Below are 27,957 nucleotides of genomic sequence, written 5' to 3' on the forward strand. Positions count from 1 at the left end.
GGAAGCGGGCGGGCGGAGGGGGCCCGCTGGCCGCGGTCGCTACTAGGAGCCCTTCGCTCCCGCCAGCGTAGCGAGCACCCGGCCCATGAACGTCCCTGGGCAGCCCCGGCTCCTGCCCAGAACAGCGCGCCTGGCCTGGGGCGCTTGGTGTCCCCCCCCGCCGCCCCGCCCTTGCCTGCAGCCGGGTCCTGCGAGGGGCCGGAGATGCTCGCCATGGACGACCCCCCCCTGGGAAAGGCGCTCACCTGGCAGGAGAAGGAAAAGGTGCAGGCGCGGCTCTGGCTGCGGTGGTTTCTGTGGCGGGGCCCATGAGCGATAACGCTCTGTCCAGGCTTTCTGATCCGGTTGTGTGCCCACAGGGGAGGATGCTGCCCCCCACCCCCAGGAGAACTAGATACGTTCATGGAGGATCGGTCCATCAATGGCTATTAGCCAGGATGGACAGGGATGGTGTCCCTCGTCTCTGTTTGCCAGAAGCTGGGTATGGGTGACGGGGGATGGATCACTTGATGATTCCCTGTTCTGTTCATTCCCTCTGGGGCACCTGGCACTGGCCACTGTCGGAAGACAGGATACTGGGCTAGATGGATCGTTGGTCTGACCCAGTCTGGCCGTTCTTATAACCTTATGGTGTATGGACCAATCCCACTTGCCTCACTCACCTGGGCAGACCCATTGACTTAAAGGGGAGCATGGTTTGGCACTAAATCACAGACAGCATGGTATAAATATGGATAGTGCCCAGACTGATGGCCCTGACTGTTAAAACTGTACTTCCTGTAAATAGATATTCGATTCTCAAGCAAATATAAAAATTCCTCTAAGCTGAAGTTGTTGTTAATAATGATCAGTAATTAAGTAAGAGAGTCTTGCTAATTTTTCAGAAAACACATGTACAGGAAAGGCTGATGATTCCAGGATATTTTTACGCTGAAAGAGGAATAAAATATCCAATTATTAGAAAGCAGGAAACTTCATTTAAGGGCCTACAAAAATCTTCTGCCCAAAGAACATCTAAAAAGACCTCATTGGTGCTCAAAAAAGTGCACATACAATTATCCAGGAAATACTGTATCATTCTAAAACTGGTATTTGACATGGTTGAAACTGGGGGAAATTGCCCCACACTGTTCCTCAAAGGTACATGTGCCTGTACCTGTAAGAATACTGAATACTGTACCATATTTACAGATGTTTACTGCCTAAGTGCTCAATTAACAGATCAGGGTAATGAGGTAAAGGATCATTCAGCTTTAGAGAAATGTATGAATAAAACTAATACACAGTAAAAAAAATATTTCCTGTGTTCCTAGTACTGTACTAACTATACATGTTACTTGTAAGAGAGACATTTTGATGAGCTCTTTAGTAAATCTTAAGTATGCTTTATGTGTATTTGCCTGTGGAGTCAAGGAACTGGAGTGCGTGGCTTCAGATTTGTACATATATGGCAGATAGATATATATGATTCCATGTCCTCTTACTTCCCTGTAAGCTATTTAATTTTGGTTCCAGACCTTGAGGTCCATAGCCCCAGATATGTTAGGCAGGTGTCTGTGATAAGTCTCATAATATGACAACACATGTTTGGCTCCCACTGTATTGTTGGAGTCCAATTAGCCCATCAACACAAATAAGCTAATTTAGTCAGATCACTTCTCAGTTTTTAGAGTCAATGTAGATTGTGTTATTGGAGGAGAGGATTGCCTCTTGGTTTTACTGTGGGCTGTATTAAGGTTATTTAGTTGACCTAATTTGTGCACTATTATATATTTTAATGATTGATCAAGTGTAACTGTAACTCTGACTCCCCAGAGTTTCTCCCACTTGTGTTATTGTGAGAAAACTACACTATTAAGCTCCCCCCCCCCCAAGTAATTCATAATCACTATTTCCTACCTTAAGTGCTGGTTACAATTTTTTTTTTCCTGTATGATTTCCTTAATTTTAAAATGTATCAAAATGCCAGAGATGCTTTCATAGAGAGACAAGGTGAGGAAAGTAATATCTTTTATTGGACCAACTTCTGTTGGTCAGAGCTCACCCACCTTGAGAGGTTACCTCACCCACCTTGTGTAGTAAGAGGAGGCCCTGAGATATAAAGCTTGGTATCAGAGGCCTGGTATGAGGCCTCAGGCCTGAACTAAAGTAATGGTCAAGACTTTGCTAATGTAAAGCAAAGTTAAGCTGTGAGCCAGAGGCAGGCCCTGCTCACAGAAGCTGGCAAGGAAAGGGCTGATGCTGCAAAAAGAGACATACCTAAAAGGTACTGGACACCAGATATCAGAACATTCGCATACTTGTACATTCCACACACAACAAGGAACAGGCTGACCCATCCCAATGACAGGGCCAAAAGGGGAATATGATGGATAGTGTTGTTTTGTTTTTCCAGTCCGGTGTTGTAAGTGTTGTCAGATGCTACCGGTGTGGTGCTCTGCTTTCTCCAATGCTGATATCACTCGGCTGCGTGCGTGTGTTACCTCTGTGTGCTGTCCCAGCTCTGCGCAGATAGCTGACACAGCAAACCCGACGAGAACCCCCAATAACCACAGAGTCTAGTAAGATGCAAAGTCACGTCGACTAGGTTTATTGCGACCTTGGACACAATTGCAGTTCCCCGTAGATTACTTAGTCTACCGGGCATACTACTAATAGGTGCCTCTTGGCAATGGACCCTGCTCAGTTAGTGGCGGGACTTTCCACTACCCCCTCGTCCGGACAAAGATATCCACTCAGGGATGCATTCTTATACACAGATACAAACAAGTTACACATCACTCCTGACGTATTGAGGTGCAACCCCTCTACGCAGCAAGGTACAACCCCTCTACGTAGTAAGGTGCCACCTCTCACCTTGTACATGTTGGTTCGAACAAAACAACACTATCCATCATATTCCCCTTTTGGCCCTGTCATTGGGATGGGTCAGCCTGTTCCTTGTTGTGTGTGGAATGTACAAGTATGCGAATGTTCTGATATCTGGTGTCCAGTACCTTTTAGGTATGTCTCTTTTTGCAGCATCAGCCCTTTCCTTGCCAGCTTCTGTGAGCAGGGCCTGCCTCTGGCTCACAGCTTAACTTTGCTTTACGTTAGCAAAGTCTTGACCATTACTTTAGTTCAGGCCTTAGGCCTCATACCGGGCCTCTGATACCAAGGTTTATATCTCAGGGCCTCCTCTTACTACACCTTGTGTCTCGTATACTGGGACCGACAAGGCTACAACACTGCATGTAACCATGAGATGCTTTGACACCCATTACAGATTTCTAAAGGGTATGTGGATTATTCTGGACATCTGTGAACTACTAATGTGGTAGTTTTCAATGAATGAATGAAGCAAAGCACAGCAGAAATATGATAGAATCGTAGGACTGGAAGGGACCTTGAGAGGTCATCTAGTCCAGCCCCTGGCACTCATGGCAGGACTAAGTATTATCTAGACCATCCCTGACAGGTGTTTGTCTAACCTGCTCTTAAAAATCTCCAGTGATGGAGATTCCACAACCTCCCTGGGCAATTTATTCCCGTGCTTAACCACCCTGATAGGAAGTTGTTCCTAATGTCCAACCTAAACCGCCCTTTGGCAATTTAAGCCCATTATGGCTTAACATGGGAAAATATGTGAAATTTGCTTGCAGCCTGGGCTAAGGACATCCTAAGATGCACATGATGTGGCAGTTCTAACATGAACCTTAGGGTGTTTGGAACTACATGTGACAGTTTCAGAGGCTGCCATTCTGGCTGGTTCAGAGTTTGAAAACTCTGGAGCCCAAGCCTTTGTATTGTGTGGGCATTGGGACTAAGCAGGTCCTCCCCTTTAATAATAAAGAAACCTTCTGTCCTTCTCAAAGAGACCAGCTCAACAAATCAAATTCGGCACTTCTAGCTCAAGCTGGTTTTGAGCTGTGAAGGGGCAAAACAGTATTAGGAAATATTTCAGAAAGTTGGCCCACCTCATTTTTGGATCTCCGTTATCTTGTGAATACCTCAGTCAGTCCTCCTCAAGCTTCCCAGGAAACTTCTACCCTTCCATTGGATCTTGCAGGGCAATTTTCAGATGGATTTGTTAATTCTGGTAAAGTTGAGCAATTGGATGTGTAAAAATCAGCCTTATAATGGAACAATTCAGATCTCAATTGTGAGTTACTACAGTTTCTCTACAGTACACAATGGCTTATTGCTGAAATACCTCCCAGAAGCAGTTGCTTGTAAAGGGGTATTTTAATAGAGAAGGATGCCCTTTGGCACTCAGAATGGGAGAGAGTTCCAAGTAGAAGGTGTGGGATGGAGAAAGACCTGAAGGCAAGAAGAGGCAAAGGTCTCAGATGAGATGGGGTGTTGAGGAAGAAGGTGTACAGGCAGAAATGGCATTGTACAGGGCCTTGTAGGTGAGGATAAAAAGATAGGGCTTGGTATGGGAGGCTAGTAGAGGGATTTGAAGATGGTCTGACGTGGTCAGAGTAGTGAATAAGAAGATTGGGACAGAGGCCTGAGAACTAAGCACTGGTCTTGGGCAATGAAGCCTTAATATTTCTCAGGATGCTTGAGTGTCTGGGTGTATGCATTTTCTAGGTTTAAAATGTCACTGCACAATTCTAGGCCTTGGTTCAGTTTTTACTTACTGTTGGCATCGTGTAATGTCTGTGATGTGTCATCTTTGTTTTCTAGCTGAAAGAAAAGTTAGCCTTCCTGAAAAGAGAATACAGCAAAACATTCAACAGGTTACAGGTAGGTAAGCACCATTGTTTAATCCTGAATTATTAGGTTTGTCTGACTCTTGTGTTTCTGAATGATAAATTTGGTGAAAGGTGCTGAGATTTTGGGAGATGACGTTTATTCTTAAAAAAAAAAAAAAAAAAGTGCAGACAATGAAATGCTGAGTCATTGATTTGTTGTTTTAACAGCGTGCACAAAGAGCTGAGAGGGTTAAAAATTATGTTAAGAAAACGGTTGCAGAACAAAATCGATTGCTTAGGCAAGAGGAAACGGAGAATAAAACCACAGGTAACAGTTCAAAATATAACCTGTTGAGACATGATTCTTTCTTTCTTTAACCTTTTGGCCTTATGAATAGAGCTGTGTGATCCCACACTGCAGTTCAGTATAGTATAGAAGTAGTATAATATAGTCTAGTATGTGTTGCATGTCAAGACTTAGATGCCAACTCTGATTTACCGCCTACTTCTCCCTATGCACCTCAGTCCTGACCTATGGCACAATGTGATACCACAGTCCTAGGGTGCTTCCCAGCTCTGCTGACACTCAGGAAAATTCTGACTTGAATTGTCCCTTTATTCAATTGTTGCCTTACCTCTAGGCACACAATATGTGGCCCTGACAATACCCCTAAATCATGACCCACACTATCATCCCTAATTACAGTCCTACCTCCATTTGCCAGTGCTTCTTGAGCCTGGTGTTACCACCTCTGTTCTAGCGTTGGGCAGAGTCTTCCATTTGTGCTGGTAAGTTTGTGCTTGCCTGATAGTGATAAGGATGAAACTATCCATCTCAGTTCCTTTTCAGGCACAAGAAAGGTCTTCAGAGATGAAAGACCAGTAGATTAACACATTGTACCACCTAGTTTCTAGAAGCATCATTTCTTATTAAGCATGTATTCATTTGGTGTATGCTTAGTAAACTGAGCATTATATGGTGTGTCTGCTTTATTTTCTTGGCTGAAATATAAAATGTCTGGAATTATTTTTGCAGAACCCTTAGTTTGCCATTTTTGCTAAAATTGTCTCTGGTTCTGCTTTGTTGCCTCCTGTCTTAGTGGGATTTTTCTGGGGGAATGCTCTTCACAAATCGCATTTGTCTCCACAGAACTGATGGATAAACAGTCTCCCAATGGTGGCAATAAACCTGGAACTTGTAGGTTACAGACCAATACCTGTTCTGACTCAGGCACTGAGAAAAAAATGTCTGTCACGTTTAAACTTGAGCCTGAATTCTTCAACAATGAAGTTAACTTGCAGGAAAATTCATTGGCAGAAAGCACAAATAGTGACCCAGAAAATATCCTCTCTGACCTCATGAGATCTGTTATTGAGGAGAAGCAAAACCAACTGCCAAGGAGTAGAATGACTTTGGTCTCAGAGGGGAGAGAATCAGCTTGTGAAGTGCCACCAATCAGTGCTGGGGAAGCGTTGGAAAATCAAATGGCCAGTACAGAGGAGCCTGGGTCACCAGTATTCAAGGGGAGGAACACCATCTCAAACACCAAGAAAAAAATTCAAAAGCCCCCCAGGCCGGTCATTGTGAGGGAAGAAAAAGGTTTAACGCCTCAAGAGCCACAGGTAGGAGATTTGCAGGAAATGCCTGAAGAGAATGTATTTCTGAGTGTCCCCAAACCACTTTCATACGTGTCGATGGGTGGCAATAACGTTCAGCAGCCTGTGTCTCCATGTGCTGAGGACATCTGTGATAGCTATGAGCCACTGCCCCAGTGTTTAGTGAGTGATATCCCTGTTTCACTTGAAAACATTGAGAATACAGGAAAAGAACTTGCCTGTATAGAAAACCAAATGGATCGGGAAGAGTTGTGTAGGGCCTTGGATTTAACTGCAGATAATCAATCATCCACGGCAGGCAGAAGCAACCCTAGCACTAGTGAAAGCAGACCCCATAAAGAAAGAAACCACAATGAGACCAATAGCTCAAGTCCTCTGAACACTGACTCTCTTCTGGATAACGTTGAAGAACCTTTGAGGAATCAAGAGGCTCAGACTGAAGCAGGGTCTCCTGTCCTAGAGAAGACTCCTCCTGCAGCAGAAAGCGCACTGAGCTCTTGCACAATGATTGAAGGACTTCTCTTTCCTGTAGAATATTATGTTAGGACAACTCGGCGTATGTCTAATTGCCAGAGGAAAGTAGACCTGGAGGCTGTCATTCTCAGCCAGTTGGGCAGGAGCAGGAAAGGGCTGCGAAGTAAACAAAAGCAGATAAATTCAGATCAGCTCTACCAAGAAACCGCCAGAAGTGATGTGCAGGCAAGAGGCACTCCGTTCCCTTTTCTAGGTGCAGAGAGTGACCCAGTGAGTTCAAGTAGTTCTCAGAAATCTCTCCCTCCATCAGAGGAGAGCAGCGCCTCCAATGGTTCTCTTTCTCAGAAGACTGTTATTAGTACGAAACAAGCTAAGGGAAAATCCTGGAGGAGAGGAAGGGGGAGATGGGGTTCTACCTGCAGAGCTGCACTGAATGGGTCACAAGCACATCCTGAGACTTCAGATCTCACAGTGCTAAAGGAAAACAGTCATCTCTTGTCAAATGATTCTCAGCGTGAAAAGGAAAACTGTGAGGGTGACCCTGAGAGGTCCCCTATATGCAAAACAAGGGTGCTTGTCCCTGCAGCTGGTGAGGCTCCAGAAGCGGAAATGATAGACCTTATATGGCCAACTGAGGCTGATCTTCCTGATGGAAGCCAAACATTCAGCAAATGCCATCAGCCTCCATTAGAACATATTCAAAACCCACTCCAAGGAAATAGTTTCTTAAATCCATGGGATGAAGCTTTCCCCAGCCCCACACGAGATCTGGAAGCCAATGTAAACGTGAGTCAGGCTGATAAACAGCCAGTGGGACACATTAGGAATCAGTGTGTGCAGAAAGTCTGCAGGGCTGAGCAGCTGCCAACAGTTAAAGAATCTCTACCTCAGCACGATCTCCCAACTTCCTCTGTGAAACATAAAGTGAGGCAAGGATCTAAAGGTACCTGACTGAATTGTTGCTTGGAAAAATCAGAGAGTTCCCTAAAGCTAGAACTTAAGTATTGGGGAGAGGGAAAGACCATACAGGGCTAGTACCCTTGCTCCTGTATGTCCTTAGCCTAGCCTTGGTTCTTTTTTTCCTTAAACTTACCTTCCTGCTTTTTTTGCTACCTAGATGTCCTGTTGTCTTGCTGGCTGAAGTACCTTTTTCTAAAGTACCTTTTTGTGGTTGATCCAACTGCAGATATGGCCTCTCTTGTTTTCCATATTTTAGAGTCAGAAAAATTGAGGAGAGCGTTTCCGGCAAATAAACACCTCAAAAGCTCATTTTCTGGGCCTTCTATGATCCTTAAGCTTCTCCTCCGATGCTTGGCCTTGGTTGCTCACTGTTGTGAAACAGATAAGAAGAAATGGCTGGGGAACTGTGTGGAAAATACTTGGGCCAGGAGCAAGGTGTGCACGAGTCACATGCTTACAGTACTCCGTGCATGCGTGCGAGGATGGGATTTGCACAGACGTGTCCCTCTCTTAGTTTTTTAGGACACCAGTCACCATAGTATCCAGGCATCAGCAGGGCTTAAAGTGCTTACAACGTGCTTGGCACTGTCCAAGGCACAGATAAAGATAGCCCTTGCCCTAGGAGCTTACCATCAAAAGTCTGGAAACAAAAATCATTGGGGGGAGGGAGCATTCCCAGAAACGTGGTTCTGGGAAAATCTTACTTCTATTGTGAAATAGACAGAGGCTTTGTTTTAATACATTAAATGAGAGAAGAGAATTGCATGTTTTCTGGGTATTTGTGCAACGATGTGACCGTCTCTCTTCTAAGTTCTCAGTTCTGTATTATCATGCTTTCCTATTTCTAGGTAAAAGAGGGCGCAGTCAACAGATGGACTTGGAAGGTCCAACTCCTCTAGGCCATCTTGGTCTGGATCCTGTGGCCTTCGATCCTCCCTTTCGCTTCCAGAATGAGATGCTCAGTGTCAAGTGGCTGCCCTCCAAGCTGGACATCAAAGACTTTCAGTTACCTGATGAGGAGTTTGGTCTCCTTAAATTTGAGAAACTACAATCCTGCACAGTGAAACAGCTGGAGCCCTTTGTTCCTTCAGGGTCTGAACACTGGCTCCAGAGTGCTGGAGACACTGTGACTTTAGGGGACACGAGACTTAAACAAGTGAATACAGAAGGGAAGAGTCTAGAAAATAGCTTTATTTCTCCTTCAGAGACTATGTCACCTAAACAGCCTCACTTAGAAGGGCAGTTGCACAAGAAGGGGCTTTCTCCAAGGGAATTGCTGCTAACTCCGGCAAGTACTGTCTCAGCTGGTGCAATCAACCAGCTTGAATCACAGATTCACACACCTGCTTTCCCTGTCCTGGGTGCAACCCCAGCTATCCTGTCACTGGTACACAATGAGACCTTACCTGACACACTTTCTGTACTTCCTTTGCAAGTGAAAACGAATCTCTTCAAAGAACCAGCCAGTCATGTTGTGGATGGGAGGGAGTGTAATAACTCCACAGGTGCATTGCACTCCGATAGCTGCAGACCAGGATCTGACTGTAGGTCTGATGAAGCTGTCCCCCTCAAAGAGTATCAGCAACCAGGGAACGGTTCCAAGGAGTGCTGCAGTGCAGAGGTAAAAGCAGAGACTCCCTGGCAGGGAGCACCAGGGCAGTGGTTCTATCTGTGAGCCATCTTTCCCAAAATCTGTTCAGGTTCAGGGACAAGGCCTTCCGGCATGCTAGCTCTGTGTGCAGCCAGAGGCAGTGGTTTCCCTTAGCTGCCTGTTTGTAAATGTTTGAGTTTGTCCAGGCCATCCCAGCCTTGCAGCAGAGCAAATCCTTCAAAATCCCCCTTGCTTAAACTTGAACGGTGGGCTTTGCTACTAGTTATGGGAGGTAAATTCTAACCATGCCAGTGAGCAGAATGTTTCTTGGGCCCCTGGTCAAAGCCGACCTGCCTTAGGAAAGGCTCTCGGCCGGAACTCTGTAAGGACAGCAATAGAGAACAAAACAGTCAATGTAATAGATGGGAGTGGGGAAAGGAAGGAGTAACTACACCCCGAGTGGTGGTCAACAAAACACGGTTACTCTTTATACCCACCTCCAACAACCAGGAGGTTGGAGGTTTGAGGTGGGTATAAAGAAAATTCAGAGAATAAAGAAGAAAGAGAATTTTGTTTTCCAAAATGTACGAGTAGAAAAGTGATGTTCTTAAAGCTGCTGTCCAGCAATCTGACGTCGAGTGAGCGCACGCTTTTGCACGTGCACTGGGACATGCGGAGCATAATTTGTTGAAATTGTATTTAATCAGTCCGTGCTTTTTGTTTGTCCAGAACAAACTGACAGCAGAGCAGTTGGCCGTGGCACTGAGTGACAACCGGAGAGACAGGAGCTTGCAACTGGCCTCAAAGCTAAAGGTTGGGGAATAATATTTTGAGTTACATCCACAAATAGAGTTTTTAAATACAAAGTATTTCTTTATTTACTGAGACTTTTAAAATGTGTTTATCTGAAGTCTAAATAAAAGCACAATTAAACGAATATAAATGATGCAAAACAAAATAGACTCTGCCCATAATCACTCAATCCCCTCTTGGTCTTTCACAAAAAGCAACTAGAGAGCTTGAGTCAAACTCCAGTGCATCTGTGTATAACTGAAGAGCAAACGCACACAAAAATCCCAAACATGGAAGTGTCTCAACAACTGCAAATGTAGCAACAGACAGAACACAGACACTGCTGTTCAGCCTCAGAGAAAATGGTTGCCGGATTCTTGCTTCTCTACTGCTTCCCCAAGCGTTGCAGACTGTGTGGCGGCAGTGCTTCATTGTTCTCCTGTCTCCTCCCTCCACCTCTGAAGGTTATTTGGGGTTGCTCCTTACGGGGTCAATGATGTTAGGTCTAGAGCATGCTGACATTCACGCCTGCTTGGAGCTGAATTTGGCGTTTGATGCATTTGTGTGCCACAAGTGAGGTTGTTTGCACAGCTGAGCTATCAGATCTCCCTCTCACATGGTCTCTCCTCACTGTCCCCTTGCCTTTTATGTCTTGTAGGGGGTAGAGAACAGTTGGGGGGCAGGGCAGTGACAGCTGTGGAGAAGTCCACTGAACTCTAAAGCTGCAGTGGAACTTGCAGAAGTTGGGTCATCTCTAGGCCTTGGAACCAAACCCTGCACAGCCAACCAAAAATAATACAGTTTGGATCCAAATGTTTCATTACAAGGATGAAGAAAAATACTGCCGCCTGTTTAAAATTAAACCTTGTCTACAGTGATCCTACGTGATCTGTGTTATCTGTAGCCTCCCCCCTCCTGCCTGTGACAATGAGGCAAATAGCAGTACTGAGTACAAGCAGGTGCTGTGCAAGCTTTATCATACAGCTTGGCTACTGTACCTCAGCCCTGATGCCCCTTGTGTTTCAGGTCTTGGATCCACCTTTGCAGGCTCTCTGTTGTGTACAAATGGCAGGTGGTTTTGTGCTGTGGGTGGATGGATAGATATCCATTACTTCTAGGACGAAACCAGCAAACTCATTTTCCTTATGGCCTAACTGGCATTGGGAGCCAGGACTCCGAAGTCAAAATCTAAGGCACTAACCCCCAACTCCAAATCTCTATCACAGTGGCACTCTGGAAGTGATTTCATGCAAGAGTTAACCTGAATCTCCAGGCTGAATCTCCATAGTTGTTGGAATAACTTCCACACTGTTTTGTTTTGAGCAGAACCCCTCAAGTTCTTGTGCTGTGGACGTGAGCACTGTCTGGTGGGAATCCGCTGGCTGCACAGAGCTGTGTATTGTAACTGCTTGTGAGACTTCCATTTCCCTGTGGAAACCTCTGGCTTCCAACCAGTGGAGCAAGGTGTACACCTGGCACCTTACAGAGGTAGAGTACACAGAAGTTTCTTCTTCACTTTGAGGCAGTTTTCTAGCAGTATTGGGCCACTTCTGAAGACACACACACCCTGTAGACTCACCAGGGGGAATGTACATTTTCTTACACATAGTGGGCCAGATCCTTAGCTGGCACATGTTGGTGTAGCTCCACTGAAGTCAGCTAAGGAACTGGATTTGCACCAGCTAAGAATTTGGCACAAATATTTTGAACAATTCAATTTCATATTAAATTGTAGTTCTTTACGATTGTATAGATCGCCACATACTGGATGTTGATTGTACAGCAGCATGACTTCTTGGTGTCCTCTTTATGTCCTTAAACTCCTCAACTTCTTTTGACGTCTCCTCTTATCTCCCCAAAGATCATTGCCTCTTTGTTTAGGTTAAGGACAGATTTGATGATTGTTGATTCTTTGCTGCATCTGTTTCTTTTGAAGACTGAGAAAATAAGTCATGGTCCTGCAAACAATGCAGTCTTTTCTTGATAATGGGGAGAAAGTCAAACTGAGAAGGAGCTTATGCGTGTCCCTAACTAAATCCCTGTCCTTTGCCTTCACAGATTCCAGTAATACAAATTGTTCCCTTGCCAGATGTCTGTAATCTTGTGTGTGTTGCCTTGGGAGATCTGGAAATTGGAGAAATAAGGTGAATGTTTCTGGGTGTGTGCTTTTTATTGCATACTGAACATTTCCAACCTGATTTCTCCAGCTTGACTGCAGATAAGTTTGTGTTACTTGACCTCTTCTCTTGCCCAGAGGCTGAAGTAGTCTCTTGCTGATATGTCAGTTTTAAGTGATCTTGCAAATATTAAAGCATTTTTGAAAATATCTGAGTAAAGGCAAAAAATCAACTATCTACAAGAATTCTCTTACTCCTTATTTCCTCACATTGGTGCAGGTGTGACCACTTCGAAACACAGTAGTTTCTGTGTGCTACAGAAGGCCAGATTTGGGTTCCATTTTCTTCGCCTTCATTATGATGTAGCTTTCTGTTCTGATTTGATTTAGGCTCTTGCTTTGTTCTTCTGAAGACGGCTCCTTAAAGCAGTCCCTAGTGAAAACCGGGAACATAAAAGCTGTTCTTGGTCTGACAAACAGGAGGCTGGTCAGTAGTAGTGGGACACTTCAAGACCAGCAAATCGAGATAATCTCAGTTTCGGAGGCAGGAAGGTAAGCAGTCTGATATTTGTGGTGTTTTCAGTTTGAGGATGGGAGAGCCCTCAGGAGATGTCACAAAGGCTGGGCAGTGGTATCTCTGGTGCCAAGGGGATCGTATGCTGTCCTTTCTGGAATATTGCTGCGTGTGAACCATTCTCTTGTGTATTGAATTCTGAGGGTTTTTTCCCATCTACTGTTTATGTTCATGTTCTCCCCAGAAGCAATGAGAGGCAGACTTTGATGCCCCCAGAAGAAACCATTCTGGCTTTTGCTGAGGTAGAAGGGATTAGAGACGCTTTGGTTGGCACAACTGCAGTGAACAGCCTTGTTGTTTGGTAAGTGCTTCCTCTGAGATTACACTATATCACTAGGGCTTTTGGGGAGGGACTGTTGCTTGTGGGATGATACAGTGGGAGGAGAGGATGTATAGTGATTTTGGCTGTATTAGCTAGTTACAGATCCTATGTGGTGGAGTTTGCTGCTGGTTTGTCCTTAAGTTGTTAATTATTTTAAATCCATTGTCAAGGGGCCCTAGAGCCTGGAACAGAACTTTTTCTCGGATTTATTTTTATAAATCTAGATAAATATATAGCTAACGGGCTGTGCTGCCATCCCAGCGCTGCTCACGGCACTTGTATGTTGCATCCCTTTCCCTCACCCGTTATCTACCACCTTTTTGGAGTGGTCATTTGTTTGGACAGTGCCTTGCTCACTGGTGCTACTGCAGTCTAAATAATAAATACAAATAAGAGGATTATAAATTATCTGTTTCCATTTTCTGCAGGAACTTGAAAACTGGCCAGATTCTGAAAAAGATGCACGTTGGTTATTCCTATCCTGCTTCAATCTGCCATCGCGCCTATTCTGACTCTGTATGTATGTGAGACGGTGTCATTCTATTTGTGCCATGAGTGCCTGTGACTGGGGTTCAAAGGCGCAGTTGTCTAAAAGAGGCTCCTGGATTTAAGGACCTGTTGTGTTCAGGTCCACTAAGAAAATTAAAGGAAAATGGAGTTAGTTTGTGAGGAAGAGGTTGAATCACTTTTCTGAATTTCTTGTCCTTTTCACAGATATATTGGTAAGCAAAAGAGTAACACACCACAGTAGGTTCAAAAACAGCTGCCAAAACATTTTGTGTGTGTGTGTTAGAACTATCATTGATTGGTGTGATTGCACAGTTAATCTTTCCCAATTTATTAATGGCTAGCTCCGGCCACGGTGATGGCACAGCCTCATCCTTGTAACGCTACAATTATTTAATAATTACACACACCCCAAACACTCAGAACTTGATCTAAACACACAAATTTGTGTACGAAGTCTTGGTTCTAATTCTGATGGATCTTCCCATTCATTAGCACCTCTGCCATGATTCCTGGGTGCTTTGCCCACTTGCATTCTTAGGATTCTTGTCTGGGGTTCATCTCAGTGAACATTTAATCCTGTGGATGTGTAAATTTAGTGTTTATGAATGTGTGGATTAATAGCACTGGCTTGAGCCAGACCAGTGGGGGATTCTTCAAGATCTGACTCTCAGCCTGGCCTTGCCTTGCCTTAAGTAGAAGCTCCCAGTCATGTCTAATTGTGCAGTAGTTTTGTTATGTGAATAAATGACTAGACTGAGACCAACAAACATATTTTCTGTGTGAGTTAATCCTGATTTGATGTTAGCTATTCTGAGCTGAAAAAGAAGTGCATAAATTCATTGTGTCACTGACCTGTCATTCTACTGCACCAAATAAATCCTAATCAACCAGCCTCCCAGCAGTTCTTACTGCTTACAGCATCAGCTGACATGGGGTTCTGATTACAGGAGGGAATTTACCAATGATTGATTGGGAAAAAAAACAGCTTGTTATTGTTTTTCTCTTAACATTCACTCTAGTGACGTATTTTTCCTTTGTAAATCAGGGCCTCCTGTTTGTTGTTTTAAGTCACCCACATGCCAAAGAGAATGAGTCCTGTGGAAACCCTGCATTCCGGATGAGAGTGTTCAATCCCAAAACAGCCAGAAGCACTGGGGTAATGTTCTTCTCCCTCCCCCCTGGACACAGCGGAAGGCAAGTACCCCAGGAATAATGCACATGTATTTCTTAGACTATTTTTTTAAGCAGAGACCTGGAATCGTTAAATGATAAAAGGAGTCCGTGGGAGAGCCAAAAAGCTGGCAAGCTGTGAGGGGCCATTTGCTAGCTGATGATAGTGAGGTTGTGATAAGTCACTTCAACCTTTGTATATACAGATCACAGTGAGGGTGTTGTCCATTTCCTGTCTGCTTCCTGCACATGTCTGTGAGCTAACCTCTGAGCTCCCTGTGTCCTGGCACACCAGGGAGCACAGGGCTTTCTTCTGTGTAAGAAAGCCCTGTGTTCAAGCCAAGGAATTGCTCCCTTGCAGACTTCACACTCTATTTACTTTCACAAAATGTTTGTGGGAGGAGAGATTCTGTAACTGAAGCTGTAATTTCTGAATCCAAAGGCAAAACCTCTGGGAAAATTTAGGCAAATTAACACTGTAAATGCTTAAAACGGTTTGAGAGTCTTATCTCTAGATGTAAGTACATTTACTTAGTATTAGATTGCCATATGGAGCTAGGTGACCTGCTGTCTTTCCAAGATCTTAAATCTGGAGAGTAAGACATTGTCTCCAATCCTCCAAACAGTTATATGCATAAGAAAAGTTACACAGTTGTGTGTTTGCAGATTGAGGTTTTAGAACATGGTAACGCTTAACAATTGTCTCCTACCTCTCCTGGTCAAATGCAATGAAAACAACTTATAACTTCAGTATATTTTAGTTTCCTATAATTGGCTTACACTCTAATAGGTTTCTTTCTCGTTAAGAGGCTCCTCCATGTGGAGGACTTTTATTTCTTTTACACTCAACAAATCTGAAATAAAACCTTTAAAATCTTGTGTAATGACATTTTATATGAAGAAACTCTGCAGAGTACTAACTGTTCGGTGCATGGTTTTAGGTACCTGGAAGGCGAAGCGAAGGGTGTCTCTGCAGCAGCTGTGCTAACATCTGGAGCAATTGCAGTGTGGGACTTATTTTCAGGCCAATGTACTGCTCTACTTCCACCAAACGCGGATGGGAATTGGTCTTTGGTCAGGTGGTCAGTCACAGATTCCTGTCTCCTGGCTGGACAGAAAGACGGAAGCGTGTATGTGTACCATTATTCACAAGCCAAGGCAGTAGGGAAGTCAATGGGTAATGCGATGGATTCTAAAACGAACAGGAGAATTTGCACTGATAATCTAAAGTAAATTGAGCTGGATAGGATTTTGTGTTGACCCTTCCTCAGTGTCATCCGTTCACTTTCCCACAAGTAAACTGCGTTTTTTCCCTACTTTAAGTCAGGTTCACAAGGTCTGTGAGATGATGCTGGTCAACCTGGCTGACTTTGAATGTGTCTTGTCTTGCTCACTAGATCTGTGAAGCCAATGGCACTGTTTAACAGTGATTGGCTAGATCTACCCATTTGGATTCAGGGTTTGTACATTTCATTGTGAAAAGCATTTTCAGTGGATTATCTAGATGTAAGATGCTATTAAACTTTATTTTTGTAAACTCTGCCATGCTTCTAGCTGAAGTGATTTTTGTGTCACTAATTTCCTTAGTAAAAAAAATTATTTCAGCAATTGTGGACAGTGATATATTCCGTGATCTCAACATAGCTAGCGCTAGGTCATTCTGCATTGATGAGAACAGCAGGAGAGAACCTCTGCCATCCAGCCATAGTCCAATCCTGCCCAGTCAAGCCACTGTGAAAAAACACCTCCATCCTGCTGCCTTCAGGTGTAGGAATAGTCTTTTGCTTCTCGTGCATTGGGTTCAGCTGCAGCTCAGATTTTGGTGATGGCTTTCTCGCTATCTCTAGCAACTGTTTGGTGGCTGTAAGACATTGGTTGGTGCCTAAGTGCAGTCTCCATTGGGCAGGTGTCCACATCACAACTAATCAGCCCTCTTGTGATAATTTAGACACACACACACGTCACAATTCCTGAATTAACTGCCCCTCTGACCCCCTCATGGCCTCCTTCTGGGCACCTCACTTAGGTCTCCGTCCTATAACTATCACCATTCTCAGGGTGGACTTTTGTTATTCACTCCCTCCAGACCCTGGCATCTTAGACTGCAGACTTCTTTGATTCACTGATCCTCTCAGCAGGTCTGACTTCAGCTCAGCTCCTGCAGTTAATGACAAGGTTATTCAGTGACCAGCCAGGTCTCATAAAGCAAAGTACTATTTATCCAGAACAAAAGTGTTTCAGAGGAACCATATCTTAAAAGCAATAAACTATGTATACACACAACTGGTGTACCTGGTAACCATCTTCCACTGGGAGACTCTGGCAGGTTTGAAAGAACTTCAGGTCCTCCCACAGGGCCTGTTTCTGGTCACAATCTCATGTCTGTTAGTCCTCGGATGGAGTGCCAGTGGAGCCCTCCTCAGGTCAAGGCTGATATTTTATGCAGTTTTAAGTCCTTTGTCTTTTGAAGCCTCTTAAACTAGGTCAAACCCACCTATGCTATTTCCCTGGGGGGCAAAGCTTGCTACCTGCATTGGTTCGGTATTGGGGATTTGCACTGATTACCCCCCTCCCTCAGTGTCTTTAGTTCCTGAAGGAAACAATCTTTAGTTCACCCATTAAGCCAGGAATACAATCACTAACAAGCCCATAAAGATATATAGAATATTCATAAAGTTAATACAATCAGTAGTCTTTGAGTAGTGAATGATTCCAACAGGCTCTTGCCTCTCTGGGCAAGCTCTGAGTAGTAGCAGGGCCCTGGCTGTTTTGTGCAGGCCCAATCCAGCAGGTGTTCTCAGAGGCTGCCCACGGATTGGACCCTGCAGGTGAGATAAGTGGGGGATTGCCTAGTTTGAGGTGCCTGTGTCAAGGATTTAGTGGCATTAGGGGTATGCTGGTGGTGCAGCAGGGCTCAGGTAGGTAGGCAGGCTACCTGCATGCCGTGGTCAGTGGCCCCACACCGCTCCCAGAAGTGGATGGCTGCTGGCACGTCTCTGTGCCCCTGGTGGGGGGGGGGGGGGGAGAGGGGGAGGTGGATCCGTGTGCTGCCCCCACCACCCCCCGGGCAGCGCATGGAGACCCGCTGCTCCCCTCCCCCAAGAGGCATGCAGAGATGTGCCAGCAGCAGGGCTAAAGCAGCTCCCTGCTCGCTCTGCCTCACTCCTGGAAGCGGCCAGCATGTCCCTGCGGCCCCTGGGGTGTGTGTGGGGAGGGTGTGTCTCTGCACTGCCCCTGCCCCGAGCGCTGACTGCAGCTCCCATTGCCCCCCCCTCCCCCGCCCGCCTAGGAGCCACTGCCGGAGGTGGGTGTGTGCTGGTCGCTTTGGGAGCCGTGCTGCTTGAGATAAGTGCCACTCCCTGCCCCCCAACCCCCGGCCCAGAGCCTGCACCCCACATGCAAACTTCCTCCCAGAGTTCTCACCCCTCCCAATCCCCTGCCCCAGCCCAGAGTCCGCACCCAGCACCCTAATTTCCTCCCAGAGCCTGCCCCCCGCATCCCCTCCTGCACCCCAACTCCCTGCCCCAATCAAGGTACCTCACCTTATTTTCATTTACTTCCCATTACTTATAATATAGGAGGAGGATGAAGAAAAAAAAGAAAAGGTGTGTGTGGGGGGAGATAAGCGAATGTTCTTGGGTGAGTCCTGTGCTATAATATATATTCTTCTTACTGTATTTTTCACTCCATGCATCTGATGAAGTGGGTTCTAGCCCATGAAAGCTTATGCCCAAATGAATCTGTTAGTCTCTAAGGTGCCACAAGGACTCCTCGTTGTTTTTGCAGATACAGACTAACACGGCTACCCCCACTCTGAAACCTAATCTCTTTGTGGATCTAGCACTGTAGCTGATTCTGATGATGCTTTTAAATGGTGGCCAAACTGTGCCCCACTGGCCACCCCCTCCTCACTCCAGAGGTGCATGGGGCAGAGGCTACGGGTGCTCCTAGAAGCACTTATCTGGGCTGGGGCTTGTCGCACCAACGCAAACCCCTGCAGTAGCTGGGCAGTGCTAGGGGGGCCAGTGTGAAACTCCCCAGTGCGGGCAGGATGCAGCGTATGTAACCTGTGCTCCTCTCACCCTTGGTCTCCCCCCACAGGCTCTAGGTTCCTGAGGCAGGGCCTGGCCCCAGGGGAGGAGGGTCCCTGCGGGGTGTGTGTGGCCCCAGGGGAGGAGGGTCCCTGCGGGGGGGGGTGTAGGGCAGCCCTTGGCCTGGGGGAGGAGGGTCCCTGCGGAGGGAGGGGGGTGTAGGGCAGCCCCTGACCCCAGAGGAGCAGGATCCCTGCGGGGGGGGGGGTATAGGGCAGCCCCTGGCCTGGGGGAGGAGGGTCTCTGCGGGGGGGGGGGGGGGTAGGGCAGCCCCTGACCCCAGAGGAGCAGGATCCCTGCGGGGTGTGTGTGTAGGGCAGCCCCTGGCCTGGGGGAGGAGGGTCCCTGCGGGGGGGGTGGCCCCAGGGAGGAGGAACCCTGCGGGGGGAGGGGGGGTGTAGGGCAGCCCCTGACCCCAGAGGAGCAGGATCCCTGCGGGGGGGGGGGGGGGGATGGCCCCAGGGGAGGAGGGTCCCTGCGGAGGGGGGGGGGGTGTAGGGCAGCCCCTGACCCCAGAGGAGCAGGATCCCTGCGGGGGGGGGGGGTGGCCCCAGGGGAGGAGGGTCCCTGCGGGGGGAGGGGGGGTGTAGGGCAGCCCCTGAGCCCAGAGGAGCAGGATCCCTGCGGGGTGTGTGTGTAGGGCAGCCCCTGACCCCAGAGGAGCAGGATCCCTGCGGGGGGGGGGGGGGGGTGTAGGGCAGCCCCTGACCCCAGAGGAGCAGGATCCCTGCGGGGGGGGGGGGGGATGGCCCCAGGAGAGGAGGGTCCCTGCGGAGGGAGGGGGGGTGTAGGGCAGCCCCTGACCCCAGAGGAGCAGGATCCCTGCGGGGGGGGGGGTGGCCCCAGGGGAGGAGGGTCCCCGCGGGTGTGCGCGGCGCAGCTCTCCCGCCCGCCCGCCCGCCAGGGGGCGCTGCCGGCCGCTCGCTGCGACGCCCTCCCCTTCCCTCCGCGCGCGCGGGGCTTGCCGGGATATGTGCGGCCCCGCGCGGCGCACGCTGGGTAGCAGGACGCCATGGCGGCTCGTGTCCTGTCCGCCTGTGTCCGCCGCCTCCTGCCCCGGCTGACCCCGCCCGCGGCCCGTAGCGCCGGCCCCGGCCCCGCCGCGCTCAGCGCCCTCTGCAGCCGCCGGCCGCCCGCCCGCGCAGCGCCGGGCCCCCAGGTGAGGCTCGGCCCGCGCTCGGGGCCGGCGGGGGGAGCCTGGGGGAGCCCCCCGAGGCCGGGCCCCGCCGCCGCGCTCCTCCCCCAGGGACCCGCCCGGCTGCGGCGGCGCGTGGCGGCCGGGGCTGGGGAAGCGGGGAGCTCCCCGCCCTGTCCCGGCCAGAGGTGACCCTGGGGCCGCCCGCCCTCGCCGCGGGGTGTGTCTGGGCCCGGTCCCGGTCCCGGTCCCGGCGCCCCGGGGCTTGGCTGCGCTGCTCGGTCAGTTCGCTGTGTGCCGGGCCCGGCAGGGAGCGGGCGAGGCGCTTGCCAGCCAGAGGCCGGTACAGCCGGGAGAGCCCTGCACATCTGGGGTGTCCGCGCAGGGCTCTAGTGCGGCTCTCCGGAGCGACCATGGTTCGTGCTGGCCGATTAGAGCAGTGACCTAAAGCTGAACGGCTTCGGGTTTCAGCCAAGCTCGCGAGTACCAGTGATTAGGCTCAAACCTCCATGGCTGGTGTGAAGGTGGATTCTCCCCCTTTCCCAGCTGCCGCGTTTCTAGCCCCAGCCTCTGCAGCTGCCCACCCTTGGAGACAGGCTATTTCTCTAGCTGGATCTCAGGTCTGGGCCACTGTGCTGATTCCCATGTTCCGAGGGAGAGCAGAGACTGCTCCACTCTCCAGCTGTGGGCAGTATGGCTTCTCCATCCCTACCTCCCATGTGCAGGCCACCGCGTCATGGTTGTCATCGTTTGTGGCTGACAGGAGCAGAGGCCTGCTCTGTCAAAGAGGAGCTTGTTAGCGCATGCTGCTATTTCCCTTTCTCTTATTTGGGGTTGAGCCTGCTGCCTATGCATGTCTTGGCTGATTATGGAGTTCTCTGATCACAGAGAATGCATTGTCTACCACCTTCAGGGATTGCCTGGAGAGGGTTTTGTCCACTATACAAAAGGGAAGGTGTAAAAGAGCGAATCCTGCCTCAGAGTCAGACTGGCGTAGGTGCTGTGCAGGCCCCTTCATTCTGAGTGACTCTGGGAAGGATCTGTTCATACACGTTGTATTTATGTGCAGATTGTCCTGGCAGTTTTGTAAGGAATTCCTGTGCTTTTCTTGTAGGTCTCTGGTATGTTACAGTTGTGTCGCCATTATTCAGACTTGCCACCTCTTACTTTGGAGGGTATCGAGGAGCGTGTTCTGTATGTCTTGAAGTTGTATGATAAGGTAGATCCAGAAAAGGTAAGCTATAGACACTGTTTCAATTCAGATTGCCCATTTTTCAGTAGATGGAAGAAAACAGTTATGGTAACAAGTGGAGTTGCTCCTCCAGGCCACCATAAAAGAAGGGAGACCCAAACCTGTCAGTGTGTGCCTTGCAGAAGGCTACAGTCTGTAATTCTACAGCATGGGGGGTAATTCTATAGCATGTACACACACAAACTGATATGCTATAACAGATGAGTGGTGACAAGGTCCAGGAAGTTAAGGCCTTTGGATTAATAAACCAAGTCAGCATCCAGGGGCAGTCAGGAAACAGGAAATTCTGTTTCTCTGAACAGTTACTGTTAATGGAGCAGTTTTTCATCTCAGGAAAGATGTTAAGAGACTGCTCAGTAGTCAAATTGCCCCTTCATATGTTAGCTTTTTTTTTTTTTTTTTATATATATACAGACATTTGTTATTTTTAAGTCTCAAGAAGGCTTAGTTATGTGGATAATGATACGTATTGACTAGATAGTGGAGAAATTCGTATCTTTTCAGTTAAAAACATGTTTGGCAGAGGGACGGTAAAGGCCAAAACCACCGGGTAGGCTGTAAACACCAAGTGGGGGCACATCCTGATATTCTAACTTTTCCTACCCTAGCGAAATGACTGCAATCAATTTTATTGTATTTTTCTTTGGCTTTTCTCCCAGCTCACAGTAACTTCCCACTTCATGAAAGACCTGGGCTTGGACAGTTTAGACCAAGTGGAGATCATCATGGCCATGGAAGATGAATTTGGTAATTGAAGTTTGTGATGTCTGTTCTCCCTATCCTTCCCTATGGAGAGGAAGGTTTGTCCAGTGGTTAGAGGGCTAGCCTAGGACGTGGGAGAACTAGCTTCAAGACCTGCTGTACCACCAGCTTCTGTGTAACCTTGGCAAGTCGCTTAGCTCTGCCTCAGTTCTAATCTGTACAGTGTGGATAATATTTCCATATCTCCTGGTGGTGGTGTGAGGATAAATATACTAAGGACTGTGAGATGCTCAGCTGCTTTGGTAATGGGGCCATGTAGGTACTTAAGAGAGAGAGATCTGCTGTTGTCTTGACTGACCCCCGAAATGCGCTTACTGCAAACAAAATCTTAGTTCTTTTATTTCCATAAGCTCAATATGAATATTTAACGTTGACTAACTTCCACAACCTAAAGAAAGCTGTTTCACTCTCAGTGAGCAATGTAAGTATCTCTAACTCTCAGGGATTTATTTGATCATTGTGGCTTCTGCACCTCCTATCTGAAGTGTAAATTAAGGTTTCCATAGCTTCAGTGTAAAGCAGTTTGGTGCATCTTCAAGTCCCTGCCTCAAAACCTTCCTAGGGAATTAGCTGTAGTGTGGCATGGCTAGGAGCCAACAGAGCATTCAGGGTAATGAAATGCAAATGAGCACACCAGACACAAGACTGCTGTCCAATACATCCACCATTCTCTTGTGTGCTCTGGAGGTGAGAATTGTATTAGACTTCTCCAAACTTAGCTTCTAACAATTCTTTAATCTTTTCATCTGGCCCTGCTAAAACCACCTTTTGTTTCCTTCATTTTATTGTATCCCAGACTCCTTTTTACTTCATATCTCAGAGTTCTTTTCATTGCTTCAGGTAAAAAGCAAAATGCTGAAATATATACATAATTTAACAAAAAATTGTGCCATATGAGGCCAAATATGGCATTTATATTCACTGCATATAAATCCCAATAGTGTAAAAAATAAACGGTAGTAGAACATCTACACTTTAATTGGAGGCATTCTGCCTTGCACATTGCCCAGATATATTTAATCACTGCACTTGTTTACATTTGGGGGTGGGTGCAGCTAGCAGGACTAAAAATAGAAAAGTCAGAATTTTCTAGAAAATGTTGTAGCGCCCAGTTCTACTGTTTCAAGCCCCAGCGGGCCCTAACCTGGTAAACTTTGCAGAATTTTGAAAAGCTACTTGCTATAATGACACTTGATAGAAGACTGTGAAACAAACTCTGGTGCTTTGGGTTCTCCCTTGCATGTAACTAGCCCACTGCCTTGCCAGCTCACAGCTATTGCACATCAGAGTTGGTTTCAGAGCTCTGGGAATCCAATAGACGCTTGAGCTGTGCTTTGAAGGGTATCAAGGGGTAGCCGTGTTAGTCTGGATCTGTAAAAAGCAACAGAGAGTCCTGTGGCACCTTTAAGACTAACAGATGTATTGGAGCATAAGCTTTCGTGGGTGAATACCCACTTGGACGAAGTGGGTATTCACCCACGAAAGCTTATGCTCCAATACATCTGTTAGTCTTAAAGGTGCCACAGGACTCTCTGTTGCTTCTTGGAAGGGTACTGACTCTGTTAGTGAGGCTTCACAATCTGCAGGAACTGCTAGTTCTGCCTAATGCCTCTTGCATAATGTTCTGCTGCTGGGTAAGGCACAGCAGGCTTTGAAACGCAGCTTTAGTAATGAGAGGTGCCAAATCTGCCTGCGCTGCTGAACAGCGACCCCTGCCCGTGTGTTGCCCACAGAGCCAAGGCACAGGCATCTGACTTTGTATTCTGATTTCTCTCTCTTTGCTGCTGTTTCCACTATTACAAGCTAAGCATGTACTCTCTCTTCCAGGGTTTGAAATTCCTGACACGGAAGCAGAAAAGCTAATGTGTCCACAAGAGATTGTAGATTACATTGCAGATAAGAAGGATGTATATGAATAAAGACATTTCTTTGAAGCGGAGTAAGTAGAAACTTACTTTTATGTAAGTAGCCGTAATGGCCAGGCAGTGTAAAATCATCATGGAGTCAGCGGAGATGAGAAATACCTTCTTTCTATACTGTATAATTGTAGTCAGTGCTATGACATAGGCAAGGCATTGAGACGGGATCTAGCCCAGATTTTGGTGGGCCTAGAATAGTTCTGGGGAGTCAGTGCTATGACATAGGCAAGTCTGCTGTCATGGTGAAATGAGCTTGTTGCCTCAGCCCAGTTCCCAGCTGTATACATCAGGGGGAAATACCAGCACACACTGCAGTCCCACCAGTGTGCCAAGGACTGAATGCTGCCTAAGCACCCCTCTCTCCCCACGGCAGGACTGAGGAGCACGGCAGGGCAGTGTGGAGGAAGCATGCACAGCTGCTCCTGCTGCTTTAACTGTGCCATGAATGGAGAATGGCAATCTCACCAGAGCTAAGGCCCTGTCACTGACTCCCCAGATTCCTTTGGCAGTGCTGTTCCATGCTGGTCATGTGTCCTTGTCAGGTCCCTTTTCTTGCACGTTTTATTATACAAGGTAACTTTTGAGCTCTGAAACACCAAATCTGTGTGGCTTTTTTAACAGGAAATTCTCTTCTACCGTGCAGACTGGGATGATATCAGCGGTTGTGTGACTGTAAGCGCACATTACTGTACCATTGCAGTAGTTCTGTTGGACATTGTATTTAACGTCGTCTAAATATGTATTGGCCTTTAAAACAATAAATATAGAAGACCATTATTGTCTTGGTGATTTTGTTCTACAATCCCTTTGTCAATGGTCCAGAATAATTCTTTTAATGTATAAAAGTCTCCAGCACTGGCCTTGGCCATTTTTAAAGTGCTAAATCTGCCCCTTTGGGAAAATGTTCTGGCTCCTAAATGGTGAGTGGTAGGCCATGCTACAACTATTCTAGGCCTTCAGCATCTCGGTTCAAGGTAGCTCCTCCAAAGTCTTGGAAAAGCTCTTGGTGCATATCTTCAGAAAACTGTACAAGTGTAGTGACACCATGCATTTGACTGCTAGTCCCATGGCTCTGGGTTTATTCTGCTGCTTGGGATTGCCTGTGGATATTAAAACAGCCATGGTACTAAAGTAGTTGGTCTTGCACAGAAAGCGCCCATCTTCCCAGTGCCCCTGTGCAGTTAGGATGCAGTAGTTTACGGTCAACATCCTGTGCCTGGCAGTGAAATTCAAATCATATCCCCTTGTTTTGTAGAACTATATGTATAAACACTTTATTATTTCTAACCCGTACTAGAGGGCTTCAACGTGTGCTTGTAACAACTTTGTACAGGGTCTTGTCGAAATCCAAGCCTGCTGCCTGTATGTGACAAAAGCATCTCCTAAGTCTGGCCACATAGACTATAAAGAATACAATGGCTCAATGAATGGGGGCTGCGGCTGGCACTAAGACCACTGTAGGTAACCGTGTAATGAGCCCACCATTCCTTGCAGTTTCAGAATGCCCAGAGATGGGTCTTACACCTTTGTCTGTACAATTTGTATTAAAATTGGCTTATTAAAAGAACTTGTACTCTCTACTCCCTGAGTGATCACTTTCCCTTTTCACGGCTCGGCAAGCTCAGTGTCTGCTTTCTTTCCAATAAACTTGATTCTTTCCCACTGTTTAATGTGTTTATTAAATAAACTTGTGTTAAAACAGTGGTTCTCAAACTTAGCAAGCCTCTGGGTACAACCCCCCCTTATAAATTAAAAACACATTTTTATATATTTAACACCATTATAAATGCTGGAGGCAAAGCGGGGTTTGGGGTGGAGACTGACAGCTTGTGACCCCCCCCCCATGTAGTCTCGTGACCCCCTGAGGGCTCCTGACTCCCAGTTTGAGAACCCCTGTGTTAAAAGTAAATGTTAGTTTCAAAATGATTGTACTTACCTGATAGAAAATAAAGGGAATGATTTTCTTGCTGCTGAAATGCAGAATCGGATTAGTGCTATTGTAAACATAACTAATCTCAGCATGAGGGGCTTGTTTTAAATCTCTCCCAAGACAGAGCTGAAAGTTATTGCTGGACCCTACACAGCTTTTTCCTCTGAGCCAAGAACCACTTTCATCTGTCACAGGGGCACCGCGAGGCTGAGAGCCAAGAAAGTGTCATCTGATTATTTATTTTCCTCTGACATTCAGGATGGTAGGCGGCTGGAAAATAAACTGGAGCCTACGCCTGCCCCACAAGGGTTCCTTAACTGTGTAGGTGTTTGTTTTCACAGCTTGCTATCTCAAACTGTATTTCAGCTTTACAATTCTGTGTCGGACTGAACTCAACCAGCTGGGAGTTGCTCTGCCTGAAGCTGGTTATGGCTCAAATGGCATCTGCCCTCTGAAAGGGTTGTTAGAGAGACTACGTGATTTTAGTTACTGAGGGCCTTTCATTCCAAAGCGCTTCCCTAACTAGACTGTGCATGCAAAGTCCTGGCTTTACTGAAATGCAGCCACTTAGAGGGCAGCAGCTGTTTAACAAGCCATCCTATGCATGGGGTTTAGGACAGGAGGTGAAGGAAGCAGGCTTCCTGCAACTTCAAGGGGAATTTAGAGAAGTGGAATAGCGTGAGCCCTAATGGATGTTACCTAAGGCATGTATGCCAGCATTCCTACCCCAAGGCATGAAACTCAAAAGACTGGCAGCAGCTGTCCTCCCTCTGACAAGTTTTGTTTGTAGCAGTCTGCCTTGCGGCACATGGGATTAAATCTTTAGCTCATGCATAGCTGGATCAGCACAATCTATAATGACTATTCCCTAGGAGCAGGGAAGCTGCATGTGCTGTCAGGGCTGGCGCTAGGTTTTTTGCCGCCCCAAGCAACAAATAAATAAATAAACCTCCGAGAGCGCAACTGCCGAAGTGCCTCCTGGAATGCCGCCCCTGGAATGCCGCCCCTGGAATTGTGCCACCCCAAGCACGTGCTGGGTTTGCTGGTGCCTAGAGCCCATCCTGCGTGCTGCACCTAAAATGGTCCTCGTAAATCAGTGCCTGCTTAAAAGCCCCTGTTATCAGGACCAGTGCTGGGTATATGGCATAGTTACTTCAAGGGTCCCACCGTGCATTGGTACAATCACTATTTGCGGTGGCTCCAAAATGGTGCCACTGCCTCACCACTCTTGCTTCCTTTAGATGTTGGTGTTTTCCTTGGAAGTTTCCTGCCCAGCTACTGCCTCTGCTTAGCATCTGAGATTACATCCGAGGGAAGTACAGGGGTTTGATCAACTCATTGTGTAACTGTCATTGACTTCAGTGAAGGGATAATCAGGTTCTAGGAGTGTTTTAGGTTCGGCTCTGTCAGGGTCTGCAAGGAGGAAGCTATCTGATATGTGGGCAGACCATCCCCCCAGGCCTGCTGCTCCCTGCTCCACTATCCTAGTCCAACACCCCCCTGCGCTCCGCCTCAATATACTCCCAACAGCCCCCTCACCTCTCTGCCCTTGACCTCAGGATGCTATCGAACTGATGGCAGCCTTCAATTTAATTCTAATATGACCAGAAAATGTATTTTCAACACCAGCATGTTGTGTGAATCTGTATTACAGACACATTTGAGGGTCTGGATGGCTCTGGTAATGGTTGAGAGTGGACATTATGTATTTGGTATGTACTGGTCTGTGTATGTTCTCTCATAATACAAGAGTGAGGGGATTTCAGATTGAAAGGCAACCAATTTCAAATGGATAGAAATAAATACTTTTGACACACTACAAAATTAACCTGTGGAATCCATTTCCACAAGCTATAGGAGGTGAATAATGCAATGGGATTTTAAAGAATGAGTGGGTGTGTACATGGATAGCTAATCTCAACCACCGTTCCGTTAGACACAATACACTTCAGGACTTTAACTCCTCACACTTTGTGGGATAAACTAACCCGAAGTTTGGAAATAAACTTCCCCCTGGGCAGGTTATTCTATAGCTGTCCGCTAGGGGGTTTCTTGCACCTTCC

At 47.1% G+C, this 27,957-nt stretch overlaps 2 protein-coding genes across 3 annotated transcripts; both read left to right on the forward strand.

Moving 5' to 3' along the window:
* Positions 1–204: 204 nt before the first annotated feature.
* PALB2 (partner and localizer of BRCA2) lies at positions 205–16,339 on the forward strand. Of its 2 annotated transcripts, none has more exons than XM_065411494.1 (13): positions 205–264; positions 4,672–4,731; positions 4,908–5,007; positions 5,830–7,713; positions 8,579–9,351; positions 10,051–10,134; positions 11,440–11,601; positions 12,172–12,257; positions 12,620–12,781; positions 12,988–13,104; positions 13,554–13,641; positions 14,681–14,829; positions 15,747–16,339. In XM_065411494.1, the coding sequence occupies exons 1-13, from the start codon at positions 205–207 to the stop codon at positions 16,036–16,038; spliced, it is 4,017 nt and encodes a 1,338-aa protein (XP_065267566.1). In that variant the 3' UTR covers positions 16,039–16,339. The 2 variants fall into 2 exon arrangements, with proteins under 2 accessions (XP_065267566.1, XP_065267565.1); XM_065411493.1 differs by lacking the exon at positions 205–264 and adding an exon at positions 4,061–4,141.
* A 3,569-nt stretch (positions 16,340–19,908) lies between these two features.
* NDUFAB1 (NADH:ubiquinone oxidoreductase subunit AB1) lies at positions 19,909–24,738 on the forward strand. Its single transcript, XM_065412527.1, has 5 exons — positions 19,909–20,055; positions 21,146–21,265; positions 21,943–22,030; positions 23,873–23,984; positions 24,586–24,738. Exons 1-4 carry the CDS (start codon positions 19,909–19,911, stop codon positions 23,962–23,964), a joined length of 447 nt encoding a protein of 148 aa, XP_065268599.1. The 3' UTR covers positions 23,965–23,984; positions 24,586–24,738.
* Positions 24,739–27,957: the final 3,219 nt, after the last annotated feature.

This window comes from Emys orbicularis, chromosome 10, assembly GCF_028017835.1.
Source record: "Emys orbicularis isolate rEmyOrb1 chromosome 10, rEmyOrb1.hap1, whole genome shotgun sequence".
Taxonomy (NCBI): domain Eukaryota; kingdom Metazoa; phylum Chordata; order Testudines; family Emydidae; genus Emys; species Emys orbicularis.

Coding starts and splice junctions, on each gene's coding strand:
- NDUFAB1 (XM_065412527.1), top strand. CDS start 19,909: ATGGCGGCTCGTGTCCTGTCCGCCTGTGTCCGCCGCCTCCTGCCCCGG. Junction 20,056..21,145: donor GCGCAGCGCCGGGCCCCCAG/GTGAGGCTCGGC, acceptor CTTTTCTTGTAG/GTCTCTGGTATGTTACAGTT. Junction 21,266..21,942: donor ATAAGGTAGATCCAGAAAAG/GTAAGCTATAGA, acceptor CTTTTCTCCCAG/CTCACAGTAACTTCCCACTT.
- PALB2 (XM_065411493.1), top strand. CDS start 4,061: ATGGATTTGTTAATTCTGGTAAAGTTGAGCAATTGGATGTGTAAAAAT. Junction 4,142..4,671: donor GAACAATTCAGATCTCAATT/GTGAGTTACTAC, acceptor TTTGTTTTCTAG/CTGAAAGAAAAGTTAGCCTT. Junction 9,352..10,050: donor AGGAGTGCTGCAGTGCAGAG/GTAAAAGCAGAG, acceptor TTGTTTGTCCAG/AACAAACTGACAGCAGAGCA.